At 39.8% G+C, this 27,636-nt stretch overlaps 1 protein-coding gene and 2 long non-coding RNA genes across 9 annotated transcripts in view; 2 read left to right on the top strand and 1 right to left on the bottom strand.

Annotated features, from left to right (window-relative positions):
• Positions 1–27,636, top strand: part of atat1 (alpha tubulin acetyltransferase 1) — a 77,975-nt gene that overhangs the window by 30,197 nt on the left and 20,142 nt on the right. For all 7 annotated transcript variants that reach the window (XM_036145639.1, XM_036145640.1, XM_036145641.1 and 4 more), the window contains one exon: positions 4,907–4,952. In XM_036145639.1, the coding sequence (XP_036001532.1) occupies positions 4,907–4,952 (46 nt within the window). The remainder of the gene's footprint in view (positions 1–4,906; positions 4,953–27,636) is intronic.
• LOC118565361 lies at positions 13,905–15,605 on the top strand. Its single transcript, XR_004932340.1, has 3 exons — positions 13,905–14,945; positions 15,034–15,391; positions 15,478–15,605. It is a non-coding gene; the product is annotated as an uncharacterized LOC118565361 (long non-coding RNA).
• LOC118565362 lies at positions 24,806–26,505 on the bottom strand. Its single transcript, XR_004932341.1, has 3 exons — positions 25,466–26,505; positions 25,020–25,377; positions 24,806–24,933 (listed from the first exon to the last, which is right to left on the bottom strand). It is a non-coding gene; the product is annotated as an uncharacterized LOC118565362 (long non-coding RNA).

Here is a 27,636-nt window from a genome sequence, read left to right on the forward strand (position 1 = left end):
CCCAGTCCAGCACTGAGAACTGTGATACTTTATTCCCCACTTTTGCTCTATATATTCATTACAAAAATGCCAGTGCTATTGCTTCATTTTCAGATGTTATTGTTAAAAAAAATTATAACAATTATCCCGGTCTCTAAGAGGAAAGGAGAATAAATTAGGTTTTCCTACACTTTACTTCAATGCTAATACAGTACTGTAATGTTTTTAGCTTCGTATTCTATATTGATTATTAATTGCTGAAAAATATTAAAACATGCACTGGTATAGTACAGCTGTTCATATGGACAAAAATAAACAAATATGTAAAATGTAACAGTCTAAAATAATTGTGTACTTCAACTTATTACAAAAAAATAAATAAATATAGAAACATTTAAATCAATATCGCATCAAGTTTAGATTGAATCAAATCGTAACCCAAATAATTGAAATCCAATCAAATAGTGAGATTTTTAACCTCAGGCCTACTCCCACCACCTGCACTGGGTTCAAGTGGAAACCAACAAGGAACGTGCACGCACACTGGTGTTGACAGCACTGTGATTGTCATGTGGAACAACCAATAGATAAGGCGATATCTCCGGAACTAGAGGGGACAGAGGGGAGCGTGGGCAAAACGAGACATTAAGGCATCTGATAGGTTCTTTCCATTTGGACCGAATGACAGGATTGGTCAGAGTTTCTACAGGCCTGCAGCTTTCACAGAGATCTAATTTTTTTAACCTCCTTTTTCTGAATGCATGATGTATTGATTACTGTCAGGATGAAAGGACCATTTCACCCAGTATAACCAAAAGTATAGCTTTAAGGATTTTCAGCACTCTTAAATCAGCTGATCAAAGTATCATAATCAAATATGCACATATTTGATATAGTCAAATAAAAGAAATATTTACACAATTTGTTTTAATAACTGGGTGAAAGCATAACAACTTTTTTAGTACTTAAATAAAGTCTTGCAATCAGACATGAGAATACTGTAACTGCTGGACAGTGCCCCTCATCATCTATAATTAATTCACAACATGTCGTATCCTGACATCCTGCTAAGCTAAATTCAATCCAAAGCCTCGCGCCAGTGCATTTGGTGATAGTACACAACATAGTTTAAGGTACATGTCTAGTAATACCTGTAGTTCCAAATACTTTTGCCCAGTAGACATTGCGTCTGGAAGTATTATTTGTAATCATGATAAATATTACTAAGTTAAACATCATGTACCTGCGAGCACATTTCAGCCCCTTACGCTGTCATTTGTTAAAATGATGCTGTAATTAGGCTATTACGCTAAATTTATATGAGATGTCAGCCAGACGTCCACAGGGTTTTCTCCATTGTGTTATCGATAAACAGACCCATTCACGTCTGCCCAAATTGACGCAACTCTTCCAGCAGCAGCGCACACTGAGACACAGCTCATCTCCTTCCTCCAGCCGCACACCTGACCCAAATAACGAGCTGCTGCTGAAAGCCAGTCTGCTAACATGTGGAGAAAACATGTGACTTTCTTTGTAGACAAGATAAATACAAAGGAGTTGTTCGGAGAAACCTTCCTAGGCAGACAGACAAGAAAAACAAACTGCTGAACGTTTCCAAGTGCTATGCTAACAGTATGACACTGATGTTTTAGAGCAAGACAAAAATCTCAGTAATGCTCCTGTATATCCTATCCTACTCCAGTGTAATAGTCAACCTCCCAGACAACATAAGCTAATGCTAGCTGTTATCAGCTTAATGGTCGCTACCCCTTTGAGTTGAAGCAAGAAAACATCAGACCAGTAATTAAAAAATATTGTGGGATAATGTTAATACAGGTGTGTAAATTTGTTTTGGCTCATTTGGGGCAAAACTTAGATTCTAAAAGGTTTTTGGTATGTGACTCAAAGAAAGCAATTTGTGTAAATCTTTTTGTATTTGTGAAAGAGAAAAGAAATCTACAATTACAAAATTCCACAGATTCAATGCACAGTTTTGCCCCAGTTTAGCATTAATTGGGGTAAAACTGAGAATCTAAGAGGTTTTTGATCTGTGACTCACAAAATGTATTTTGTACTTGTACTTAAGAATCTGTAAAAATGTCATTTTTTAAAACTGCTGCTAGTACTTCAACTTACTACAACTAGAAAACTAGAAAACTTACAGCACTTCAAATTCACAATTACAATGCACTTATCATTTTGACTTAAATGTACTGTCATAGTTTTTCATTTTACCCTAAAGCAACACAGTGTACGTTTTGAAAAGTATTTGCCTAATTTGAGATATATTGAATGATTTTTTAGGTCAATATTCAGCAGCTGGCGCGTATTGATGCTCTATGTGGGCTGCCCTTCTCGAAAAGTCATCTGTGTAACTTGAGAATGTCAGCTCGATGTAGGTTAATATAAATGAAATGTCAAAAATTATTTAAACTTTTTCTGCTTATGGATCCCGTGCAAATTAAGGAATATTGGAAGTAATTAATCAGCAATAGAACTCTAAAGCTGGTTATCATCTACTATTATTTATCAGCTGAAGAAAAAACTATTTATTAACTAATACTATTAAACATCTAAAAGAGTTACTTGAAAAGCTGCATAGCACATACAGAAGAAGCACAGAGAAGAGGCATTTATGAAGTCTAGAAAATGGTATTTTTCTTGAGTTGACATCCTCACTGATCAAACCCTAATTGATGTGTAGATCAAGGAGAAACTGAGCTGTTCCAATTCATCTCTACCAAACGGTTCACAACCAGTCAACCTGGTAGCTAGGGGATCAAGAGTGTATTGTGGTCTGGTGTATCAGTGTGAAAACACTAAAACTATGTCTACCTAAATATTGCAAAAAATAAACAAACGTGTTTAGTTTATTTGCCATTTTGGTTGTGGTCTATAATGCATTAGAGACAAACTGGTTGCTCCAGGGACTGCGTTTATTTTCTGTATTTAATCTAAGATCACTAACAAAGACCTCTGTAATTATATTAGGACAGTACATTTTCTTCTCTTGTCCCATTGCCCAGCTGTAGGCCAACAATTGACATGACGGCAACTGAAAGATCGCTCCCCCCACTCTGAAGTGTAGCCCAGGCCGATCTAACCCCCAACAACAAAGACACTGTTAGTGGCGACAAAAGTAAAGTTCACGGTAACATCAGAGACATTTTTACTTTATCCATCAACATTAAGGCAAAGAAGACAGGGAATTTTTTTTCCAAATTAGTTGTGAATCGTGTAAGTCAGGGGTGTCAAACTCATTTTGGTTTAGGGGCCGCATACAGCTTAATCTGATCTCAAGAGGGCCACACGAGTAAACTCATTGCAAGATTAAATAGAACTAATAAAAGTGGACTTTTTGTTGATTTTTATATTTAAATGAATTTCACTTTTACACAATATATTATGAATAACCTCAGCGTTTTTAAGAAAAGTATGTGCAATTTCAACAATACTTTTACTCAGTTAAACATTTACTTGTGCATTATGCATAAGAACTGATCAAAGTGATTGTACAATGTTGAAAAACATTTATTCACATTTTTTGGAACTTAAAAACACTCCTGCATGACAAAATACATCAAACAGATACAAATTAAGAAATTATTTAAAATCAATTTTCCACATCTGAAGCGCAGTGCTACCATCTCCTGATTAAAACACAGCGCCCCTCGTGGACAATATAGGAACTGCAGATTTTCAATTAAACTAAGTACAATACATGTTTTTTTCAATAATTATTTTTATCATTCTCTTCCTTTTATTTCCTCTTTCTTTCACCTTTTCTTTTGATCTTATTGTTCTTCCTTTACTCTCCTACTTATCCATTGTAGTGTCCATATCATTTGAGATATTCCCCGCATGAATCATAATAAAACTATTCACATTCATAAATCAAGCGGAGCACTATGGCAAAAGCAGTACTGCTTCACTTGTGAAAGTCAAATCTGATGAGCTCTTTTTGGCATTAAGACAAGTTAATTCTTATTGCCACATTGCCAGACAGGACACTGGATAAAAAAAATAAATTTTATTTTTATTTTTTTTATTTTTTATTTTTAATAATGATAATGCATTTAGCCAGCGGGCCGGACTAAATTGTTCGGTGGGCCGGAAGCGGCCCGCGAGCCGTATGTTTGACACCCCTGGTGTAAGTGAAGTTATTTCAAGGTCCCCATGGGAAAATTATATATATTTTACTACACAGCAGTAAAATATATAGTAATAATGTAAAATAGTTACTGCAGACTGCAGTAATTTTTTTCCTGCTGCCATCAAGCTATCCATGGCAAGAGCCTAACCCAGTGAAATTCTGTATTAGGAGTGCAATGTTTCCATTACGCTACCTAATAAAAGCATTGTGCAAAATCTGAGTCCTGTTAACTGATCACAGCTGACAAAGACTCAACTTAGGCAGCCAGAAGTTGCAACATACATACACCCAATATACATAAAACACAACAGAACTAGTGTCAAGCATTGGCATTTAACTATAAAGCATAAAATGTCTATGAACAAAAATTGAGTTACAGACAAACGTGGAGGTTCCCCATCAATCACTGTTTTGTTCAGCTGCTCAGGTTGGCCGCCTACCTCTATCCATCTTTTACAATTTTCTAGATTCCTTTTAGGTTTGGGGAAAAGAACAAACTGTATTCCATCCTCTAAACCTTTTGTGATAATGCATGTCTGAACTTTAATTTCCCCACTGATGTTTACCAATGTTTTTAACAAAATCTCTCTCACCGCAATGCTTTCCTAATGTAAAATCAAGTCAGGTCAGTTTGTCACTGCTTTTGAGAAATACAACTGTTGTCTGACAGCTGCAGGAAGTCTCATTAACTGTTTCTCTGGATATAACTATGCTGTTCTTAGAGTGAACATTGTCATTGTTTTGATGTGATCTCTCTTTTATCACTGTGTACAGGTCAATAACTTTGTTGCATTTGAGGGCTTCTTCCACAAAAGGACAGGTAATTATTTAAAACATTTTATTTTTTATGGTATATGTTTTGTTGTTTATTAGAAATGGATTAAAGCTATAATTATGTTCAGAAACACTTTTTGTTATCCTGGGTAATATTGTCTTTCCATCCTGTCCCATAGACATTACCGTAGTTTTTGGACTATAAGGCGCACTTAAAATCCTTAGATTTTTCTTAACAATGTATGGTGTGCCTTATAATCCGGTGCGCCTTATGTATGATTACCATTGTGCTTACTGACCGATTTTATGTGGTACATTGGGCTCAAAACTCTGTTACAATGTGTAAGTATGACTTTGGTATGCAACAAAGTCGCTTCATGCTTGCTCAATATGAGGGATTGCTGCAAAGCCATGGACAATGCAGACGACTCTCCCTGTGGCTCTACGCTTCTCCAGGAAGAGTGAATGCTGCTTGTCAACACTTTGATGCAATCAACTGGGTTCCGCCTTAGATAGGAAATTTTTTGGACCAATCTATATAATCTGACCCAATCAGTATAATCTTATTGAATTTGACTTTGGAAAGTGTCTTGAGATGATATGTTTCGTGAATTGGCGATATATATATATTGAATTGAATTAAATTGAATTGAATAGCCCTCCCTGGGCTGCCACCATACCGTGGGGGAAGGGTTTGAGTGTCCCAATGATCCTAGGAGCTATGCTGTCAGGGGCTTTAAGCCCCTAGTAGGGTCACCCAAGGCAGACAGGTCCTAGGTGAGGGACCAGACAAAGAGCAGCCCAAAAAGCCCCTTATGATGAATACCATAAATGGACACCGTGTTCCCTCGCCCGGACGCGGGTCACTGGGTCCCCACTCTGGAGCCAGGCCTGGAGGTGGGGCACGTTGGCGAGCATCTGGTGGCTGGGCTTTTACCCATGGAGCCCGGCCGGGTTCAGCCCGAAGAGGCGACATGGGTCCCCCTTCCGATGGGCTAACCACCTGTCGGAGGGGCCAAAGGGGTCGGGTGCATTGTGCAACGGGTGGCAGTAGAGGGCGGGGACCTTGGAGTTCCGATCCTCGGCTGCAGAAGCTGGCTCTTGGGACGTGGAATGTCACCTCTCTGGTGGGGAAGGAGCCTGAGCTCGTGCGCGAGGTTGAGAGGTTCCGACTAGAGATAGTCGGACTCACCTCGACGCACCGCTCTGGCTCTGGAACCGGTCTCCTCGAGAGAGGCTGGACATTCTTCTACTCTGGAGTTGCCCCTGGTGAGAGGTGCCGAGCTGGAGTGGGCATACTTGTTGCCCCTCATCTCGGTGCCTGCACGTTGGGGTTTTCCCCGGTGAACGAGAGGGTGCCCTCCCTCCGCATTCGTGTGGGGGGACGGGTTCTGACTGTTGTTTGTGCTTATGCACCAAATGGCAGTTCAAATTACCCACCCTTTTTGGAGTCCTTGGAAGGGGTACTGGAGAGTGCCCCTCCTGGGGACTCCCTCGTTTTGCTGGAGGACTTCAATGCTCACGTGGGCAATGACAGTGGGACCTGGAGGGGCGTGGTTGGGAGGAATGGCCCACCTGATCTGGACTCTAGTGGTGTTCTGTTGTTGGACTTCTGTGCTCGTCATGGATTGTCCATCACAAACACCATGTTCAAGCATAAGGGTTTCCATATGTACTCTTGGCACCAGGACACCCTAGGCCGCAGTTCAATGATCGACTTTGTTGTCGTTTCATTTGATCTGCGGCCGCATGTCTTGGACACTCGGGTGAAGAGAGGGGCGGAGCTCTCCACCGACCACTATCTGGTTGGCTTTGATGGTGGGGGAGGAAGCCGGTTAGACCTGGCAGGCCCAAACGTATTGTGAGGATTTGCTGGGAACGTCTGGCAGAGTCCCCTGTGAGACGGAGCTTTAACCCCCACCTTCGGGAGAACTTTGAACACGTCCCGAGGGAGGCGGGGGACATTGATTCTCGAATGGACCATGTTCCGCGCCTCTGTTGTTGAGGCGGCTAGTCGGAGCTGTGGCCGCAAGGTTGTCAGTGCATGTCGTGGCGGAAACCCTCGAACACGCTGGTGGACACCAGCGGTGAGGGAAGCCGTCAAGCTGAATAAGGAGTCCTATCGGGCTTTATCGGCCTGTGGGACTCCGGAAGCAGCTGATGTGTATCGGCAGTCGAAGTGGCAGGCGGCTCGGCTGGTCGCCGAGGCAAAAACTCGGGCGTGGGAAGAGTTCGGAGAGGCCATGGAGAGAGACTTCCGTACGGCTTCGAAGCGATTCTGGTCCACTATCCGGCGTCTCAGGAGGGGGAAGCAGTGCAGTACCAACACTGTTTATAGTGGGGGTGGTGTGCTGCTGACCTCGACTCGGGACGTCGTGCGTCAGTGGACGGAATACTTCGAAGACCTCCTTAATCCCACCAACATGTCTTCCATTGCGGAAGCAGAGCCTGAGGACTCTGGGTCGGGTTCTCCCATCTCTGGTGCTGAGGTTGCCGAGGTTGTTAAAAAGCTCCTCGGTGGCAAGGCTCCGGGGGTGGATGAGATTCGCCCTGAGTACCTTAAGGCTCTGGATGTTGTGGGGCTGTGTTGGTTAACATGGCTCTGCAGCATTGCGTGGACATCGGGGGCAGTTCCTCTGGATTGGCAGACTGGGGTGGTGGTCCCCTTATTTAAAAAGGGGGACCGGAGGGTGTGTTCCAACTATAGAGGAATCTATTCAGGGGTTCTGGAAAGGAGGGTCTGTCGGATAGTCGAATCTCGGATTCAGGAAGAGCAGTGTGGTTTTTGTCCTGTGTGGAACACAGGACCAGCTCTACACCCTCAGCAGGATTCTGGAGGGGGCACGGCAGTTTGCCCAACCAGTCTACATGTGCTTTGTGGATCTGGAGAAGGTATTCGACCGTGTCCCTCAGGGATCCTGTGGGGGTACTCCGGGAGTATGGAGTACCGGGCCCTTTAATAAGGACTGTCAGGTCTCTGTACGACCGGTGTCAGAGTCTGGTCCGCATTGCCGGCAGTAAGTCGGACTCGTTTCCGGTGAGAGTTGGACTCCGCCAAGGCTGCCCTTTGTCACCGATTCTGTTCATAACTTTTATGGACAGAATTTCTACGGACAGCCAAGGTGTTGAGGGGATCCGTTTTGGTGGCCTTAGGATTGCGTCTCTGCTATTCGCGGATGACGTGGTCCTATTGGCTTCATCAGGACGTGATCTACAGCTCTCACTGGAGCGGTTTGCAGCCGAGTGCGAAGCGGCCGGGATGAAAATCAGTGCCTCAAAATCCGAGACCATGGTCTTGAATCGGAAAAGGGAAGAGTGCCTTCTCCGGGTTGGGGAGGATGTGCTGCCCCTAGTGGAGGAGTTCAAGTATCTTCGGGTCTTGTTCACGAATGAGGGGAAGATTGAGCGGGAGATCGACAGGCGGATTGGTGCAGCGTCTGCTGTGAAGCGGGCGCTGTACCGATCCGTTGTGGTGAAGAGAGAGCTGAGCCAAAAGGCGAAGCTCTCGATTTACCGGTCGATCTACGTTCCTACCCTCATCTATGGTCACAAACTTTGGGTCGTGACCGAAAGAACGAGATCCCGGATACAAGTGGCTGAAATTAGTTTTCTCCGTAGTGTGTCTGGGCTCTCCCTTAGAGATAGGGTGGCCAAGTGGCCGGGGAGAGGGACGTCTTGGCCTCCCTACTGAAGCTGCCCCGTGACCCGACCCCGGATAAGCGGAAGAAAACGGACGGACGGACAACATCAATGGGGTTATTGCTGGTCAGAGATAGGGTGAGGAGCTCAGTCATCCGGAGAGGACTCAAGAATAGAGCCACTGCTCCTCCACGTCGAGAGGAGCCAGTTGAGGTGGCTCGGGCATCTGGTCAGGATGCCTCCTGGACGCCTCCCTGGTGAGGTGTTCCGGGCACGTCCCACCGGGAGGAGGCCCAGGGGAAGACCCAGGACACGCTGGAGGGACTATGTCTCCCGGCTGGCCTGGGAGAGCCTTGGGATTCCCCCGAAGGAGCTGGCCCAAGTGGCTGGGGAGAGGGACGTCTGTGCCTTGCTACTGAAGCTGCTACCCACGCGACCCGACCCCGGATAAGCGGAAGACAACGGATGGACGGACGGACAAATTGAATTGAACAAAGCCACTCCGCTAAGTGGATATTCAGAGCAGTACGGTATACTGTGTCACTACCTGATCAGTACAGGTATGTGCACAGCTCATTTTTTATGAATTCTCGGTGGCAACAAGTCTTTACATCGAACTCTTTTATATATGACACGGAGCTTGATACACTGTGCTGCTCCAAGCAGCACAGTGTATCGAAAAACGGGATCATCTGGAGTCTGGCAGAAGGACATGGTTAAGTGGCTATGATCTGAAAAGCACTGTGCTCGGTACTCGGTTTCACACTATAAACTTCTAAGTGTTAAGAAGTCTTTACATTGAACTGTTTCATATGTGACACTGAGCTACTCCAAGCAGGTGGTCACAAGGATGCACATCATCACAGTCCCTCTCTGTTCTCACTGACTTGTAGGAGCCTTTTGGAAAACAAATGATTCTAGGTGCTCAGCTAGCTAATCACACATTGCACCATCCGTTCCGCCGCTTCATCCCACTGGCAGAAAGTGTGGGAATTGTAGGAATTTACACAAGAAATGTAAGCAACAGTACGCTTGACTTTGAATGGTAAAACGTCTGTGGACTGTCAGCTCGGAGTCCACCAAGCTCACAGTATAGGCAGAATACGCCCGAGTATGTGAGAACCTTTGGGCAGCCCGTGCCCGGAGTACACCCTAGCAACAATAGACCTAGTAAGTTAATTCAATATAAAAATTAAGTTTATTTTGGCCTAATGCTAGAAACAGGGCAGTTTAGTCCAACTACTCTGTCAGAGAGATCTCTCTCTCTCAAAAAAGAAAAAAAAGCTCTCTCTGTTCTGTGCACGTGAAAAGGCGGAGTGATATTACACACTTGAGAAGAATATTTAGTGCGCCTTATAATCCTGTGCACCTTATGGTCCGAAAATACAGTATATACTAACCCTTCTGTCCCTCAAGTTCTGGGGGAATCACCTTATCTATTGGTTGTCCCCCATGCTGATCATTCTAACGCACTCACGTAACACCAGTGTGCGTGCTCGTTCTATCCTAGTTTCCGCTTGCTTGCTGCGCATGCACACTTCTAGTGTTTATGTATCTGGTTAGTTTACCTGCTAGATTAGCGTGTAGCCGTTCATTCTAGCTCCGGTGCTCTCACTGTAGACATTGAACGTGGGTGACCGAAACCGATCAGAAGCGCCGTGGAAGCCCGCCTCTCTGGCTGCAGCTCCCGACACAGAGGGGAACAGATTTTCACAGGGGAACTGAATTTCGCACAACACCGGGACTTTTTGGGTTCGGAAATGTGTGTAAAGAGACATTATCCTTGTTGGTATTTGACCAACCATAAGCCACACACTTATTAGCCATGTTTAATTTGTCTATTTGTCTTTGAGAAAGCGAGTTTGCAACCAGGAAGTATCTTGTTACCATGTCAACAGATCAACGCTTGCCTACGAATTACGTAATCGGTCATGTAAAAAAAAATTATGAGCCTTGAGATAAAAAGCCTTAAAAATCCACTTTTTCATCAAATTTTTTTTTTTTTTTTCCTCAGGTCATAATATTATGTGAACTGTCTAACATTTAGCAACTTGTATGATCTCAGAATCAAGAAGTACTTTAAAGCAGTTGTTCTCCTTCTGTGTTAAAAATTGGCTCTGGTTGACTGCCAGAAAGGTTACCTTCGAAATGTCAACTCGTTACTGGCTTAACCTGTTTGCTTTACTGGGAGCCACTTGAGCCTTTCTCTTTCTATTTCTCTTTCTTTGAATACACTGGGCTTAAGACAGAACAGGTTTTATAATACATCGTAGGCAGTTTAGTCATATGTTTTATGTGTCAGTTTTAAATTAAACTTTGTTTTTTCATAAGTAAAATTAACCTTTGTTGTGTTTTCTTGAACATGTTGTTTATGTGGATTTGAGCCCTTTTATTGGTAACATAACCCGAACAAGAGCTTTTTTGCTTTTATTCCAGCTCGAAAAATTTTAGCTAATTCCTATTGCTACCTTCAATGTTTCTCACAGATTGGAGGATGTGCAACACTTTATAAGGATCTCCTTTGATTTCACAATTTCCCCAGCATCTCGTTTCCTCTTTTTCTATTTTGATTGGCTCTAAAAGTTTGGACAGTTCGGTTTATTTTTAGTTTGTTTACAGTTTATCATATAATATTATCATTGCTGATACAGAAATTATTGACTGGAATAATTTAGAAGGACATCTGTGCAAAGTGGGAGCTGGACGTTCCACAGTGAAAGTAAGATAATCCACCAAGATTGGTTTAGAAGGAAGGTGCCAAGTTTCTGTTGGTCTAACTTTTTTAGCCGCGCACCCCTTCCATGTCCCAGCCGTAACAAAGCTTCTATATCTGAGTCTGACGCACAATTTACGCTGCAAAATACAAACACCAAGCAGTACAAACACCAAGTGATTTTTGTCCGATGACGAGTGAGCGAGCGAGAGAGAACTGGTAAAGCAGCACAGAGTAACAGTAACGCTCCATAAAGATGTTATTAATCAGAGAAATCTTTCTGATTGTTTCACAGCGGTTACCTTCAGCGGGTAAACACGCCCAAGGCAACACACCTCGGCTCCCCCAGCCCGTTTCTGTCTGAATATGCGCTAAAACTGCCTCTTTAAAATTAACTGCACGGTGCAGTCTGCGCCTGTCTGAATCGCAATGAGAAGTATTACAGATCTGTGCGTGAGCATAGTCAAGAAATCCCCCCAGGAGCAATGGTAACGACAGTGGTGTGCGTGTCATGCGCGTCAGAGCTGTCACTGGTTCAAAATCACGGCACCATGAGCAGCAGCGCTGATTGTAGGCGCTGCGCGATCCATAGAGAGACACAGTCACTCAATTTAATCTCGTAAATAAAACATTCAGCCCGAATTAAATCTTTCCTCTGCTGAGGAAACATTTAATTTCTCTCTCCTGACGTAATCCTCCTGGGGGGATTTCTTGACTATGCTCACGCATAGACCTGTAATACTTCTCATTGCGATTCAGACAGGCGCAGACTGCACCGTGCGGTTTATTTTAAAGAGGCAGTTTTAGCACATATTCAGTTACTGTTACTCTGTGCTGCTTTACCAGTTCTCTCACGCTCGCTCGTCATCGGACAAAAATCAAACTGCTTCGTGTTTGTATTTTGTGGCATAAATTGTGCGTCAGACTCAGATTTAGAAGCTGTGTTATGACATTTGAGTCATATATATATATATATATATATATATATATATATATATATATATATATATATATATATATATATATATATATATATATATATATATAGGCCGGGAGGGACAGGATTAAGTCAGACAATGCCAGCAAATAAGGACAGGAATGCTGACAGCTCCTGTTGACACTGACCCAGGATGTCTTCAGCAGGGACTTGGACTCTTGGTACATAATCACCTTGAGGACAGTCCACTGGTCAGGGATCCTTTCAACATGGATACCTGAGGTCTCCAGGACAGGCTTGAAGTGGTCGACAAGTGTTTCCAGTTCTGTGTCACCAAAATCTGAAATAAGTATACATTCACATTAAACTAGGTATGTGTTTTTGATTTACAACCTGACTGGACTGGTCTAATAAACCAACCTGCTGTCTCATCTCCTGACTCTGGCCAGTTGGTGAAGCAGAATCCTTACACTTGGATCTTGGAACCTGTTAGTCACACTCTCAACTAGCCTGTCGATCACTTCTTTCTGTGCAGTAACGAGGGCCTTGTTCTCACCTGCTCTAGTAAGTGATATTCCCTCATAGCTGTCTGCACTTGTGGTTTTCATCATGGGCACCTGTCTGATGAATAACAGCAACACACTTTCTTCCTTTCTTGCTGATGCTTTTTTAAATCTCTAAAAGTACTAAACAGAAACATACCTGGTTTTGCACTTCTCCAGTAAAGCCTGTGTTGAGGTCAAAGCAGAGTGGGCTTCTGCTATAGTGATGCCAGACCTCTGCAGTCAGGTGGACAGGCTGCTCAGATGTGTGAGAATGTCATGCAGGAACCCACAGAAGCAGACAATAACGGCTTCCATAGCAACAGAATAGTATTTCCTGGCTTTGGCTTTCTGGACACCTCGGATATTTTGGGCATCAGGAGTTTGATTCTAAAATGCTTAAAAAAATAAACAATTGTCAAATATGGTACATGTCATGAGTTGTAACATATTTATTGGACATTAAATAGCAATTACTGAGTACTACTTAGCACAACAATCTAGAACCACTACCTGCTAAAGATGAAGGACGAGTGCCTGGTAACCTTGCAAGAAGAGATCCAGGGCACGCAACAGGTGTCCTACCCATAGGGTCCCACTAATTCTTGTGAGCACCAATGATATATGCCCAAGAGCCTGACGACTGTTAATCAACTTTGCCCTGTTGAGTGGAATTGTGTGATAAAAAGTGTAGAGCCCACTAAGCAGGTCCTCTACTTTCTGGAACATCAAAACATCAAAAACCGCATGAGAGACATAAGGGGTATACCTCATGTCACTTTTTAATCCGATTTTGATGGATTAAAAGTGGGCGGGGCGATTAAAAAGGGGCGGGGTTTATTTTTTAATTGACCTTTTAGGTGACCCTACTCACATGATCGTCACGTGACCCCGCTCGTGACCCTCATGTGACACCCTATCATTGACCCCTACCGTGACCTCCATATGACCCCACCACGTGACCCCTCATGTGACACCCCCCACATTAATCATTATTAAATTAATTATTCTTTTATTAATTGTATTATTATTATTTTCATTTATATTCATATCATTAATAATATTATTACTACTATCATTGATATTATTGTAATTATTTAATTCTGTTACGCATACCCAACCTTATTTAGTAGTATTATTGTAATCATTTAAAGTTATTTATAATTATTTAACTCCGGTATACATACCCAATCTTTTTATTAGTATTATTATGATTATTTTGAATTATTTAATTCCGTTACGCACACCCAATCTTTAAGGTGGGAGGAAATCAGTCTTTGTTTCAGCCGTAAAAGCAGTCAGACTCTGAATACTTAAAGTTTCAAAATAAAGATTAAAAATAAAACTATATAAATCGTTTAGACGCATAAGCTTCCCCATCCGGAATCTGTAAATAAAAAGCTCAGGGTTCTCGCTCAGCCCAGAATCCTGCGATGCAACCCCTCAGCTCTCCCTGTAAACAGCAAGCGTTACTGACCGCTTACCAGTTGCAGCTTACAACATAATAAGTCCATACACTCTACAGGTCCCTGTCAGTTTGAGGGTCATAAGTTCACTCGGTCAGTAAGCAGTTAAAATAATACTCAACCTGTTCGAAGCGCCGCGCGGGAGGAGACACAAGGGGGGGAGATCTCGCTTTCTCTCAATCATCTGACCCCTCAACACAAAAACTGTGTCTTTCTCTACAACCCTCGCGCCGTCATGCTTAGTATTTATAAATAGGACACCCTGTCACAAAAAAAATCGACAGGATGTTGTATTTCACGCCTTTACGTATCCTAAAAATCCCCATCACGCGGACAAACACAATGCCTGTATTATCAATAATGTATATATAAGGCCCTCTTCCCACCTAACTGAATGCATGCACGGTGACTCCTACAAAACATGTCACAAGCGTCTTCTGCTTCGGTCCTCACTAACGCTCACATCCATGCCGCGGGTCAGAACGCAGGCCCCAACCTACAACATGGGATACGCTTCTTTGGTAAGTTCTAATGAATATATTCTAACGATTTTTAAGTTATATGTTGAATATACGGTGGGGGAATCCTCTCTATGATGCTACTGATCATGTGATACCGTAGTAATCTTCCTTGGGGAATCCCCCCTTACGCTTTTCGGCGGTGTAACAATATATGTTTAATTATTTTTCAGACCTCACAGGTGTGGAGCAAGAAAATGTACTTTTAACACCGTTGAACTACGGTAGGATTTACTTTCATAAAGATAGAGTATCTAAAGTATTTAAAGATACTAATATGTTGTTTTAACCATTTTCTTTTTATTCTTTTAGGGTTTTTAAATGGGAACGTTCTATAAGGTGAGGAAACACTGAGCTAGCAATATATTCCTTGTAATGGATAGCTTATGAAAAATAAGTGGTTTGCGTGTTCTTTCTGTGGGGTTCCTTGTTTGGTTCCTCAGAAGAACTTGAAGTAAAGCACACCTCCCTCAGTCCGGGTAAAGTTACAGAAATCTGCTTTTTCTTTCGCCCAACGGCAGCAAAAACGTTTTTGCAAAATTAGGGTTGGTTTGCTTTTCTACATTGAAACGTTTTACAACACTGTGTGTTTTAAAAGGGCATTTCTACCACAAAATCCAAGAATCGAACCCTTCCCATGAATACTGCCTCCTCTACAACCCAATTGACGGTAAAATATTTACTAGTGTTTATTGGAGTAATGCTTTTTTTTTAAAACAATGATTTTATTCTTCTGTTTTTGCCCCCAAAAAACAGTAAGCGGTCTAACCCAGACAGAAGGCTACAAAGAGATTTGCAATAAGGAAAACTGTCTCTCTTCAGCACACTGTGACAAAGACATTTATGTGTGAAATGTTTATCTCCCCTTTATTATAACTTTTTTGTTACCATCAAGGCTCAGTATAAAATTAAGCATTGTAAAAATGAAAAATGATTGAACTTTTTGGTGCTTACTGCTGTTTCTTGTTCTTCATTCAATTTTGCACAAATATCCTATTCCTCAATAAAGTATACATTAAAAGGGTGGCTCTTTTGGAAGTGGGTTTCTGTTAAAATGTTAATCTCTGTCCTGCAGTATCAACCAAATACACTTTATTTGTAAAGCACTTTTCAGTTCTGCCTCACATAGGTTAAAAACAAAACAGAGAAAAAGGTTATATGGATGAAAGTAATTTATGAGGAATGGCTGAAAAACAGTTGTGGAGTTTAATGAAGAAACTGCATTAAATATGAAAACTAACACAAGCTATCATCATGAAAAAGCTAAATGTTTTAACAAGGTCTGCTGTAAATGTCACAATTGAAAAGACATAATACAAGATGTTGATTATGTCAAACTTCCATGAAGTTGAACTTATCTGCTGCAGATATCACGGGCTTCTCATTTTACCTCACTGTTGATTAATATAACACTTCACATACTAAAACATAGTTTTCTTGTTTAACAGAATTCTTTGTTTCTGAATTTTTACAACATTTTTTGAGTAAAATGTTTAACCTTGGCTGAACAGAAGATGGGTCTTATTATCGATATGTCCATAAATTCTAAAAGACGTCAACCAGCTTCTTGGGAGTCAGGGTAGGAAAAAAAAAGCCTACTCTGTGCAACCATCACAAACTGAAAACCTAACTGTTCTGGGACTTAGACTGGAACTGTGTGCTTCGGTCAGAAGAGTCTAAGCTTTAGCCTTTTGGAAACAAGCACTGCAGCAGGGTTTGGGGTCAAACAATGCATTAAAGGTTGTGGTTGTAACATGACAAAATGTGAAAAACTTCCAGAGGTTTTGAATACTATCTTATTTATTAGTAAATTAAATCTACCTGTGTATCGTTTTGTTTCTTTGTTGTTGTTTTTTTGGAGCCAAGGATTTCGGCATATCTGTTTCAGAGATTGGTTTCTAAATCTGGTTTACTGAATAAAACATAGAAAGTCCACTATTACCATCCTTAAAGCAGTCAGCTTCACCATGATAGCACGTTAAAATTCATTGCGTTTAAATAAAAATAAACAAAAGTAAATTGTAACAATATGGTTCTAATTCATCAGATCTTGACTAATTTAACCTTTCTCCTACTAGGTTTCTAAACATTGAATGCTTTTTCTCAGGATTCCAAAGTGTGTATAACCAATAAATCAGTTTTTCTCACTAATCTCTAATTTTGTATCTTAAATGAAATATTTCTTCAAAGGAGCAGCTAAAATGTTCTTTCTTCTTCTTTTTCTAAAAATTAAAGTCACACACTATTACACCCCAAAAGTTTTTTTTTAATATCTCACCTTTTATTTATATATTTCGGTAAACCCATAGTCTGTTACAGACGTTCAATTTATCTTTGGATCCTCTAAAGAATCATCAAGGTCTTTTCTTAGCTAAAAGCATTAACTGAGTAGGTCAGTAATACGGGGCTGCTAAGAGCAAAATGGATTTAACTATAAGATGTAAGAATGTATAGACATTTTTAGATGATACTCTTCCACTTCATATTTTTATTTTTGGGTCTCATGTTTAGCTTGATTTCTATATGTTATGCCGCTACTGCTCGATAATTCCCCAATTCCCGGATGAATAAAGTATATCATGTGTTATTTGAGTTTGTCCAAATGAATTGATGCTCTGTGAAAACAGGGCTTTCGCTGTATAATGAAAATGTATTATCGGCACACCATCACTTTGTTCCTGGTGTACTTTTAATACACGTAACTGCCGTATGCATGTATCAGTTAAATATCAGCTAACGTTCTTACAGTGTGAAAGACTTCCATTTTAAATACATTAATGATGAAACTATATAAAAATGATTTCAGTGTAGTCTGAAAAGTTATTTGAGTAATTTAATTGAAAGTTTTATAATGTATTGATTACATTTTTATGTAAAATGTCACAAAGTAAAGGCTTCATGATAAGAAACACTGCACAAAAAGATGCGTATTTGTTTTGTCAATGTTGTTAAATCTGACTATACCAGATATTCTTTTGATTATTTGACTCCATTCTGATTTCTGTTTCAAATGAACAATCCTTTATAATTTCAGCACATAGTCTCTTGCAACTAGGTCCTCCAAATGCAAACCGTTAATGCTATAAAATAATAACTTGGGTGACATTCGTAAGCGGGGCTGGTAAACAACTTAGCAGGTTTTTAACCACTGAAATTAGACCCCTGATAAACTTCATACTATCCGTCCTCTTTACCCAACACAGATTCAAAGTCCATCCATTTTCTGACCCGCTTAATCCCTCATGGGGTGGCTGGTGCCTATCTCCAGCATTCACTGGGCAAGAGGCGGGGGTACACCCTGGACAGGTCAGCAGTCTGTCGCAGGGCAACACAGAGACAAACAGGACAAACAACCATTCACGCACAAGGAGAATTTAGAGAGGCTAATTAACCTAACAGTCATGTTTTTGGACTGTGGGAGGAAGCCGGAGTAGATTCAAAGTCTGATAAGCAATAAAATATTTTTCTGCAAGATTACCCTAAAGGAGTAATAACCGGCGGGTTTTTATAGCATATATGCCGTAAAGTGACACACACACCCTGACCTATTTGACACCTTAGCCCATAGCCCAGAAAAAAGTGAGTGCCTCATTTTACATTCAAGTCCTCACCTTACTAGTAAAATTAGCAAAAAATTTTGTCGCTCAGCTGCAAGTACAGGGAGGCTAAAGTTACTATCCACACTCGTATTGTATGTTGGGTTCTTACAACTACAAAATACAACTTTAGAAAGAAAAAAAAAAGACTCAGATTTTCAGGTTTTAATTTGATATTTTTCCATAAATCGACGTACGATACAATTTTACTAACACTATCAATCTGGCTGAAGCCCTACATGAACGTAGGCCTATTCATTTGTTGTTGTTAAGCGTGAACTGCACTGATTTTTCCTCAATCCGGCGCTGCTCTGTAAAGACGGTGAATAATCAACAGTCCTGGGGGATTGTGATCCCTTTCATCCGTACTTCAGAGCCTAAATGCTGAAAATATGCTAACTTTACAGGTTAAAATCTCTTAAAAAGTCAGAAGATTGGTACCGTTGGCATTTCTGTGGTGAAGCTCAAAGTGGACGTTCAAGCTTCATTTGATTAAACATTTACGCCAATGATTTGTAGATTTTATCAAAGCGGTTGAATGCAAACTCTATAAAACAGCGGCGTTCACAGAGGGTTGCTGGGTCTAGTTGTGTTTGTAAATTAGATGAAAACTAAGAGAAACTTCCATCCTCCACAAAACTCCACCTTTAGTTCAGGGTTCATCCTTAAAACTCTGCCTTCCTACCAGGGGTCCGTTTCTACCCACTTTTAGCCCCGGATCCTGCAGCGGAGATGTAGCTTTAGGGGGTTTTACAACACTGGTTTAGCTGTTAGAGAGTCTGGTGTTCTGCGGCTGCCTTTGATTTCACAACAAAATCCAACAATTTTGTGTTTGTCAGCAGTTTTGTCGAGTAAAAGAAGAAGTTTAGACAATTACTGCCATCATTCAACAAGAAAAAGCCACTTCCAAACCCGTTGATTTGACCTAAGCTCCCCCCAACTAAATATGACCCCGGATAGAAAGCCCCAGCCTTCTCTAGTCGTACACAAAAGCAAGACCTCAAATCTGAATTCACAACAAGCAGCAACGGAAACACATTTTGTGTTTTTGTATAAAGTAAGTATTTCACTCTTTTTAGTTACAGTTAGAAAAAAGAAAGAAATAATGAAACCACCTTCCAAGCAAGAATCACTGAAATTTAAAGCTAGATGTATGAAACAACAACTTTAACACAGATGATAAACTCTACATTCAAAGCCAACTTAACTGGACACAACTTGACTGAAGAAATGCACACAGAAACGTGGGCAAATAGGAAATTATTGTATATATCGCATTTTACAATACCATAACTCTTATTTTAAGCAAGTTTGAATGACCAGTTATCATCATCAAGTAATTTACCTTGCAAACATTTATATGTAAAGAGCACAATACGTGTTGAGCATGTGCTGCTGTGCAGGTTGGTGTAGGTGACAACATCTGAACACCTGAGCTTCATCTGAAATGATTAAAAAACTAACTTTGAACTAATGCCGGTCATCTGTGTCACAGAGCAGAGTCTGAGTGAGATTTGTTGCTAATTCGTATTTTACGAGGAATTTGTTTTGGCAATACAGCGAACAAACGTAGAAGTAGCGTGAACAATACAAAACGAATCAAAGCTGTATAGGCAAGAACACCTATTTGCAGAGGAAGAAATGACCGATGTTTACACACTCATTATTCCGAGTTTGTGTTGCATTGCAACAGATTGAGATCGTTGGGATTCAAGACAGACAGAAAAAAACTATGTGGAAAAGCTGCCACCACCATGTTTCACAGTGGGCATGGTGCATACAGAATGCGGTGTTAGTTTTCCAGCCCACCAGTTTTTCAGTGTTAGTCTGATCAGGCCAGTGTCACACTTTAAATGGGACTAAAGACTCTTTCAATATATAATATGTCATAAAGGTCGGATTTGCAGTGTAGGATGTGCCCGGGAAACCTCCAAATAAAGGCCCTTTAAAGGCATCTGGATCAGACATTTAAATTACCCCAGTTGACTCCTCTCCTCTATCTGTAAAAATCAGACATTTGACTTCTGAGTAAAGATGGAAGGTAGCATAGGTCTGGTTTACTAAGGCCACAAGCACTTATGTGCAAATGAAGGATAAGCTTACTCTGCCATTTCATATCTTTTACAGTGTTATTTCTAAAGGCAGATAACCCTGAAAAATCACCTCTGGATTTTTATTTTGCGATTGTCTCAAAAAGAATTTAGAAATTGAAAGGTATAAGAGGCAAAGGCAATTTGGATAAGCAAGAACCATATATAAATAGAAATGTACAATGGATGCAAAGGCATTTGTACTACTTGAACTGTTTTGCATTTTGTCAAATTATGATTACAAATGTCAGTGTATTTCATTGGTATTTTATGACATTGACTCGTACAAAGTAGTGCATAATTGTAATGTGGATAGAAAAGAATCTGTGGTTTAAAAAGTGGTTTTCAAATGTAAATCTGAAAAGTGTGGACTGCATTTGTATTCAGGGCCTGATATTCCAAGATAAAAAGAAATGGCTAAATTCTAGTCAACACAAAGCTTATTGTTCAATTGAAATCGGAAAGTGAAGGGCATACCCTTACCAGGACATGGTCGTCAGCCTAAACTGACGGGCTATCACTCGGAGAAACATCTCCTACTTTAAATTTATTTTTCATAACTACCTTGAATGTAGTTAATCACCGGGAATGCAAAAAAAATTAAAGCAAATTAAAACTTTAACAAAGAAATAACCAAAATACCAAGCAAAATGTCTCCCAGGGAGTACAATGTGCCTCATCGATACATAGGTTATTATCTTATTTCAGACTTTTGTTTTCTTTCTGATCCCTTTGGCAATGCAAATTCAGTTATTAATGCTTTTAAATATATACAACGTTCCAAATCTCTACTTTTTAAAAGTGACTTGACTCATAAGTATTTATCAGCACCAGCCATGATTTTAAATTTATGAACTTCTAGTGTCTACCCCTGGAATTCAGCATCGACAACAGTGTCCAAAACAAGATTAGAATTACAATTTTAACCAGTGTTGTGTAGTAACGAAATAAAAATACTTCACTACTGTACTTAAGTATATTTGGAGAAGTTTATACTTTTCTCGGGTATAAATTTTTTTGATAACTTTTACCTCACTATATTTCTGAACTTAATTGCATACTTTTACTCCAATACATTTTCACAAATCTCACTCAACACCTAGTTGCTCCCCCCAACTAAATATAGTTGGGGGGAGCTTAGGTCAAATCAACAGGTTTGGAAGTGGCTTTTTCTTGTTGAATGATGGCAGTAATTGTCTAAACTTCTTCTTTTACTCGACAAAACTGCTGACAAACACAAAACGGTACCAATCTTCTGACTTTTTAAGAGATTTTAACCTGTAAAGTTAGCATATTTTCAGCATTTAGGCTCTGAAGTACGGATGAAAGGGATCACAATCCCCCAGGACTGTTGATTATTCACCGTCTTTACAGAGCAGCGCCGGATTGAGGAAAAATCAGTGCAGTTCACGCTTAACAACAACAAATGAATAGGCCTACGTTCATGTAGGGCTTCAGCCAGATTGATAGTGTTAGTAAAATTGTATCGTACGTCGATTTATGGAAAAATATCAAATTAAAACCTGAAAATCTGAGTCTTTTTTTTTTCTTTCTAAAGTTGTATTTTGTAGTTGTAAGAACCCAACATACAATACGAGTGTGGATAGTAACTTTAGCCTCCCTGTACTTGCAGCTGAGCGACAAAATTTTTTGCTAATTTTACTAGTAAGGTGAGGACTTGAATGTAAAATGAGGCACTCACTTTTTTCTGGGCTATGGGCTAAGGTGTCAAATAGGTCAGGGTGTGTGTGTCACTTTACGGCATATATGCTATAAAAACCCGCCGGTTATTACTCCTTTAGGGTAATCTTGCAGAAAAATATTTTATTGCTTATCAGACTTTGAATCTACTCCGGCTTCCTCCCACAGTCCAAAAACATGACTGTTAGGTTAATTAGCCTCTCTAAATTCTCCTTGTGCGTGAATGGTTGTTTGTCCTGTTTGTCTCTGTGTTGCCCTGCGACAGACTGCTGACCTGTCCAGGGTGTACCCCGCCTCTTGCCCAGTGAATGCTGGAGATAGGCACCAGCCACCCCATGAGGGATTAAGCGGGTCAGAAAATGGATGGACTTTGAATCTGTGTTGGGTAAAGAGGACGGATAGTATGAAGTTTATCAGGGGTCTAATTTCAGTGGTTAAAAACCTGCTAAGTTGTTTACCAGCCCCGCTTACGAATGTCACCCAAGTTATTATTTTATAGCATTAACGGTTTGCATTTGGAGGACCTAGTTGCAAGAGACTATGTGCTGAAATTATAAAGGATTGTTCATTTGAAACAGAAATCAGAATGGAGTCAAATAATCAAAAGAATATCTGGTATAGTCAGATTTAACAACATTGACAAAACAAATACGCATCTTTTTGTGCAGTGTTTCTTATCATGAAGCCTTTACTTTGTGACATTTTACATAAAAATGTAATCAATACATTATAAAACTTTCAATTAAATTACTCAAATAACTTTTCAGACTACACTGAAATCATTTTTATATAGTTTCATCATTAATGTATTTAAAATGGAAGTCTTTCACACTGTAAGAACGTTAGCTGATATTTAACTGATACATGCATACGGCAGTTACGTGTATTAAAAGTACACCAGGAACAAAGTGATGGTGTGCCGATAATACATTTTCATTATACAGCGAAAGCCCTGTTTTCACAGAGCATCAATTCATTTGGACAAACTCAAATAACACATGATATACTTTATTCATCCGGGAATTGGGGAATTATCGAGCAGTAGCGGCATAACATATAGAAATCAAGCTAAACATGAGACCCAAAAATAAAAATATGAAGTGGAAGAGTATCATCTAAAAATGTCTATACATTCTTACATCTTATAGTTAAATCCATTTTGCTCTTAGCAGCCCCGTATTACTGACCTACTCAGTTAATGCTTTTAGCTAAGAAAAGACCTTGATGATTCTTTAGAGGATCCAAAGATAAATTGAACGTCTGTAACAGACTATGGGTTTACCGAAATATATAAATAAAAGGTGAGATATTAAAAAAAAACTTTTGGGGTGTAATAGTGTGTGACTTTAATTTTTAGAAAAAGAAGAAGAAAGAACATTTTAGCTGCTCCTTTGAAGAAATATTTCATTTAAGATACAAAATTAGAGATTAGTGAGAAAAACTGATTTATTGGTTATACACACTTTGGAATCCTGAGAAAAAGCATTCAATGTTTAGAAACCTAGTAGGAGAAAGGTTAAATTAGTCAAGATCTGATGAATTAGAACCATATTGTTACAATTTACTTTTGTTTATTTTTATTTAAACGCAATGAATTTTAACGTGCTATCATGGTGAAGCTGACTGCTTTAAGGATGGTAATAGTGGACTTTCTATGTTTTATTCAGTAAACCAGATTTAGAAACCAATCTCTGAAACAGATATGCCGAAATCCTTGGCTCCAAAAAAAACAACAACAAAGAAACAAAACGATACACAGGTAGATTTAATTTACTAATAAATAAGATAGTATTCAAAACCTCTGGAAGTTTTTCACATTTTGTCATGTTACAACCACAACCTTTAATGCATTGTTTGACCCCAAACCCTGCTGCAGTGCTTGTTTCCAAAAGGCTAAAGCTTAGACTCTTCTGACCGAAGCACACAGTTCCAGTCTAAGTCCCAGAACAGTTAGGTTTTCAGTTTGTGATGGTTGCACAGAGTAGGCTTTTTTTTTCCTACCCTGACTCCCAAGAAGCTGGTTGACGTCTTTTAGAATTTATGGACATATCGATAATAAGACCCATCTTCTGTTCAGCCAAGGTTAAACATTTTACTCAAAAAATGTTGTAAAAATTCAGAAACAAAGAATTCTGTTAAACAAGAAAACTATGTTTTAGTATGTGAAGTGTTATATTAATCAACAGTGAGGTAAAATGAGAAGCCCGTGATATCTGCAGCAGATAAGTTCAACTTCATGGAAGTTTGACATAATCAACATCTTGTATTATGTCTTTTCAATTGTGACATTTACAGCAGACCTTGTTAAAACATTTAGCTTTTTCATGATGATAGCTTGTGTTAGTTTTCATATTTAATGCAGTTTCTTCATTAAACTCCACAACTGTTTTTCAGCCATTCCTCATAAATTACTTTCATCCATATAACCTTTTTCTCTGTTTTGTTTTTTAACCTATGTGAGGCAGAACTGAAAAGTGCTTTACAAATAAAGTGTATTTGGTTGATACTGCAGGACAGAGATTAACATTTTAACAGAAACCCACTTCCAAAAGAGCCACCCTTTTAATGTATACTTTATTGAGGAATAGGATATTTGTGCAAAATTGAATGAAGAACAAGAAACAGCAGTAAGCACCAAAAAGTTCAATCATTTTTCATTTTTACAATGCTTAATTTTATACTGAGCCTTGATGGTAACAAAAAAGTTATAATAAAGGGGAGATAAACATTTCACACATAAATGTCTTTGTCACAGTGTGCTGAAGAGAGACAGTTTTCCTTATTGCAAATCTCTTTGTAGCCTTCTGTCTGGGTTAGACCGCTTACTGTTTTTTGGGGGCAAAAACAGAAGAATAAAATCATTGTTTTAAAAAAAAAGCATTACTCCAATAAACACTAGTAAATATTTTACCGTCAATTGGGTTGTAGAGGAGGCAGTATTCATGGGAAGGGTTCGATTCTTGGATTTTGTGGTAGAAATGCCCTTTTAAAACACACAGTGTTGTAAAACGTTTCAATGTAGAAAAGCAAACCAACCCTAATTTTGCAAAAACGTTTTTGCTGCCGTTGGGCGAAAGAAAAAGCAGATTTCTGTAACTTTACCCGGACTGAGGGAGGTGTGCTTTACTTCAAGTTCTTCTGAGGAACCAAACAAGGAACCCCACAGAAAGAACACGCAAACCACTTATTTTTCATAAGCTATCCATTACAAGGAATATATTGCTAGCTCAGTGTTTCCTCACCTTATAGAACGTTCCCATTTAAAAACCCTAAAAGAATAAAAAGAAAATGGTTAAAACAACATATTAGTATCTTTAAATACTTTAGATACTCTATCTTTATGAAAGTAAATCCTACCGTAGTTCAACGGTGTTAAAAGTACATTTTCTTGCTCCACACCTGTGAGGTCTGAAAAATAATTAAACATATATTGTTACACCGCCGAAAAGCGTAAGGGGGGATTCCCCAAGGAAGATTACTACGGTATCACATGATCAGTAGCATCATAGAGAGGATTCCCCCACCGTATATTCAACATATAACTTAAAAATCGTTAGAATATATTCATTAGAACTTACCAAAGAAGCGTATCCCATGTTGTAGGTTGGGGCCTGCGTTCTGACCCGCGGCATGGATGTGAGCGTTAGTGAGGACCGAAGCAGAAGACGCTTGTGACATGTTTTGTAGGAGTCACCGTGCATGCATTCAGTTAGGTGGGAAGAGGGCCTTATATATACATTATTGATAATACAGGCATTGTGTTTGTCCGCGTGATGGGGATTTTTAGGATACGTAAAGGCGTGAAATACAACATCCTGTCGATTTTTTTTGTGACAGGGTGTCCTATTTATAAATACTAAGCATGACGGCGCGAGGGTTGTAGAGAAAGACACAGTTTTTGTGTTGAGGGGTCAGATGATTGAGAGAAAGCGAGATCTCCCCCCTTGTGTCTCCTCCCGCGCGGCGCTTCGAACAGGTTGAGTATTATTTTAACTGCTTACTGACCGAGTGAACTTATGACCCTCAAACTGACAGGGACCTGTAGAGTGTATGGACTTATTATGTTGTAAGCTGCAACTGGTAAGCGGTCAGTAACGCTTGCTGTTTACAGGGAGAGCTGAGGGGTTGCATCGCAGGATTCTGGGCTGAGCGAGAACCCTGAGCTTTTTATTTACAGATTCCGGATGGGGAAGCTTATGCGTCTAAACGCTTTATATAGTTTTATTTTTAATCTTTATTTTGAAACTTTAAGTATTCAGAGTCTGACTGCTTTTACGGCTGAAACAAAGACTGATTTCCTCCCACCTTAAAGATTGGGTGTGCGTAACGGAATTAAATAATTCAAAATAATCATAATAATACTAATAAAAAGATTGGGTATGTATACCGGAGTTAAATAATTATAAATAACTTTAAATGATTACAATAATACTACTAAATAAGGTTGGGTATGCGTAACAGAATTAAATAATTACAATAATATCAATGATAGTAGTAATAATATTATTAATGATATGAATATAAATGAAAATAATAATAATACAATTAATAAAAGAATAATTAATTTAATAATGATTAATGTGGGGGGTGTCACATGAGGGGTCACGTGGTGGGGTCATATGGAGGTCACGGTAGGGGTCAATGATAGGGTGTCACATGAGGGTCACGAGCGGGGTCACGTGACGATCATGTGAGTAGGGTCACCTAAAAGGTCAATTAAAAAATAAGCCCCGCCCCTTTTTAATCGCCCCGCCCACTTTTAATCCATCAAAATCGGATTAAAAAGTGACATGAGGTATACCCCTTATGTCTCTCGCATGGCATCAGAAAAGCTCAGTTCAAGGCGATGTACCATGCAGAGGATGCCAATGATATAGGTCTTGTTGCCCTTCAGCTTGCTGACAACAAAATTTTTGGATCCGGTCATCACTGAAGCTCCATCAGTTCCTAGAGCGACCAACTTGCTCCCCCAGTCATCACTCACTTCATCCATAATGGCACAGATGGCTTGGCTTATGTGTGATGCGTCTGCCTTCTCCACCGACTTGTTGTCTACAAACTTTGATTAAATTTTGCTCAGGTGAATGAATCTGACATAAACTAACTCCTCCTCCTTCACAGAACTGTGGGTGGAGCCATCTGTGGTAATGGAGAGAAATTTTGTGTTTTTAAGATTCTCTTTGATTTTTTTTTCTCTCCACTTCTGCTATGTAGTTCATAAACACTTTGGCCTGCTTTCCATTCCTGTATGTTGATCCCACAGCAATGCCTTTTTGTTCATCCAAACTGCAGAAAAGAACAAAAAGTCTAATTAATTAAAAATAAATATACAATTATATGTTGTTCAATTCAACTGGTAGCTTTGCATTTCTATTGAAAATTATACTTTGTATAGTGTAGTAACTGTATTAACCTGAATAAGATGAGTCTGGTTAAGAACACCTTGCACATTATTCTTTATAAAACAAAACAAACTATATTCAGGTCAAAATGGTAATAAGCCACCTCTCTGAATGTTATTAAATATG

Source organism: Fundulus heteroclitus, chromosome 13, assembly GCF_011125445.2.
Source record: "Fundulus heteroclitus isolate FHET01 chromosome 13, MU-UCD_Fhet_4.1, whole genome shotgun sequence".
Lineage (NCBI taxonomy): Eukaryota > Metazoa > Chordata > Actinopteri > Cyprinodontiformes > Fundulidae > Fundulus > Fundulus heteroclitus.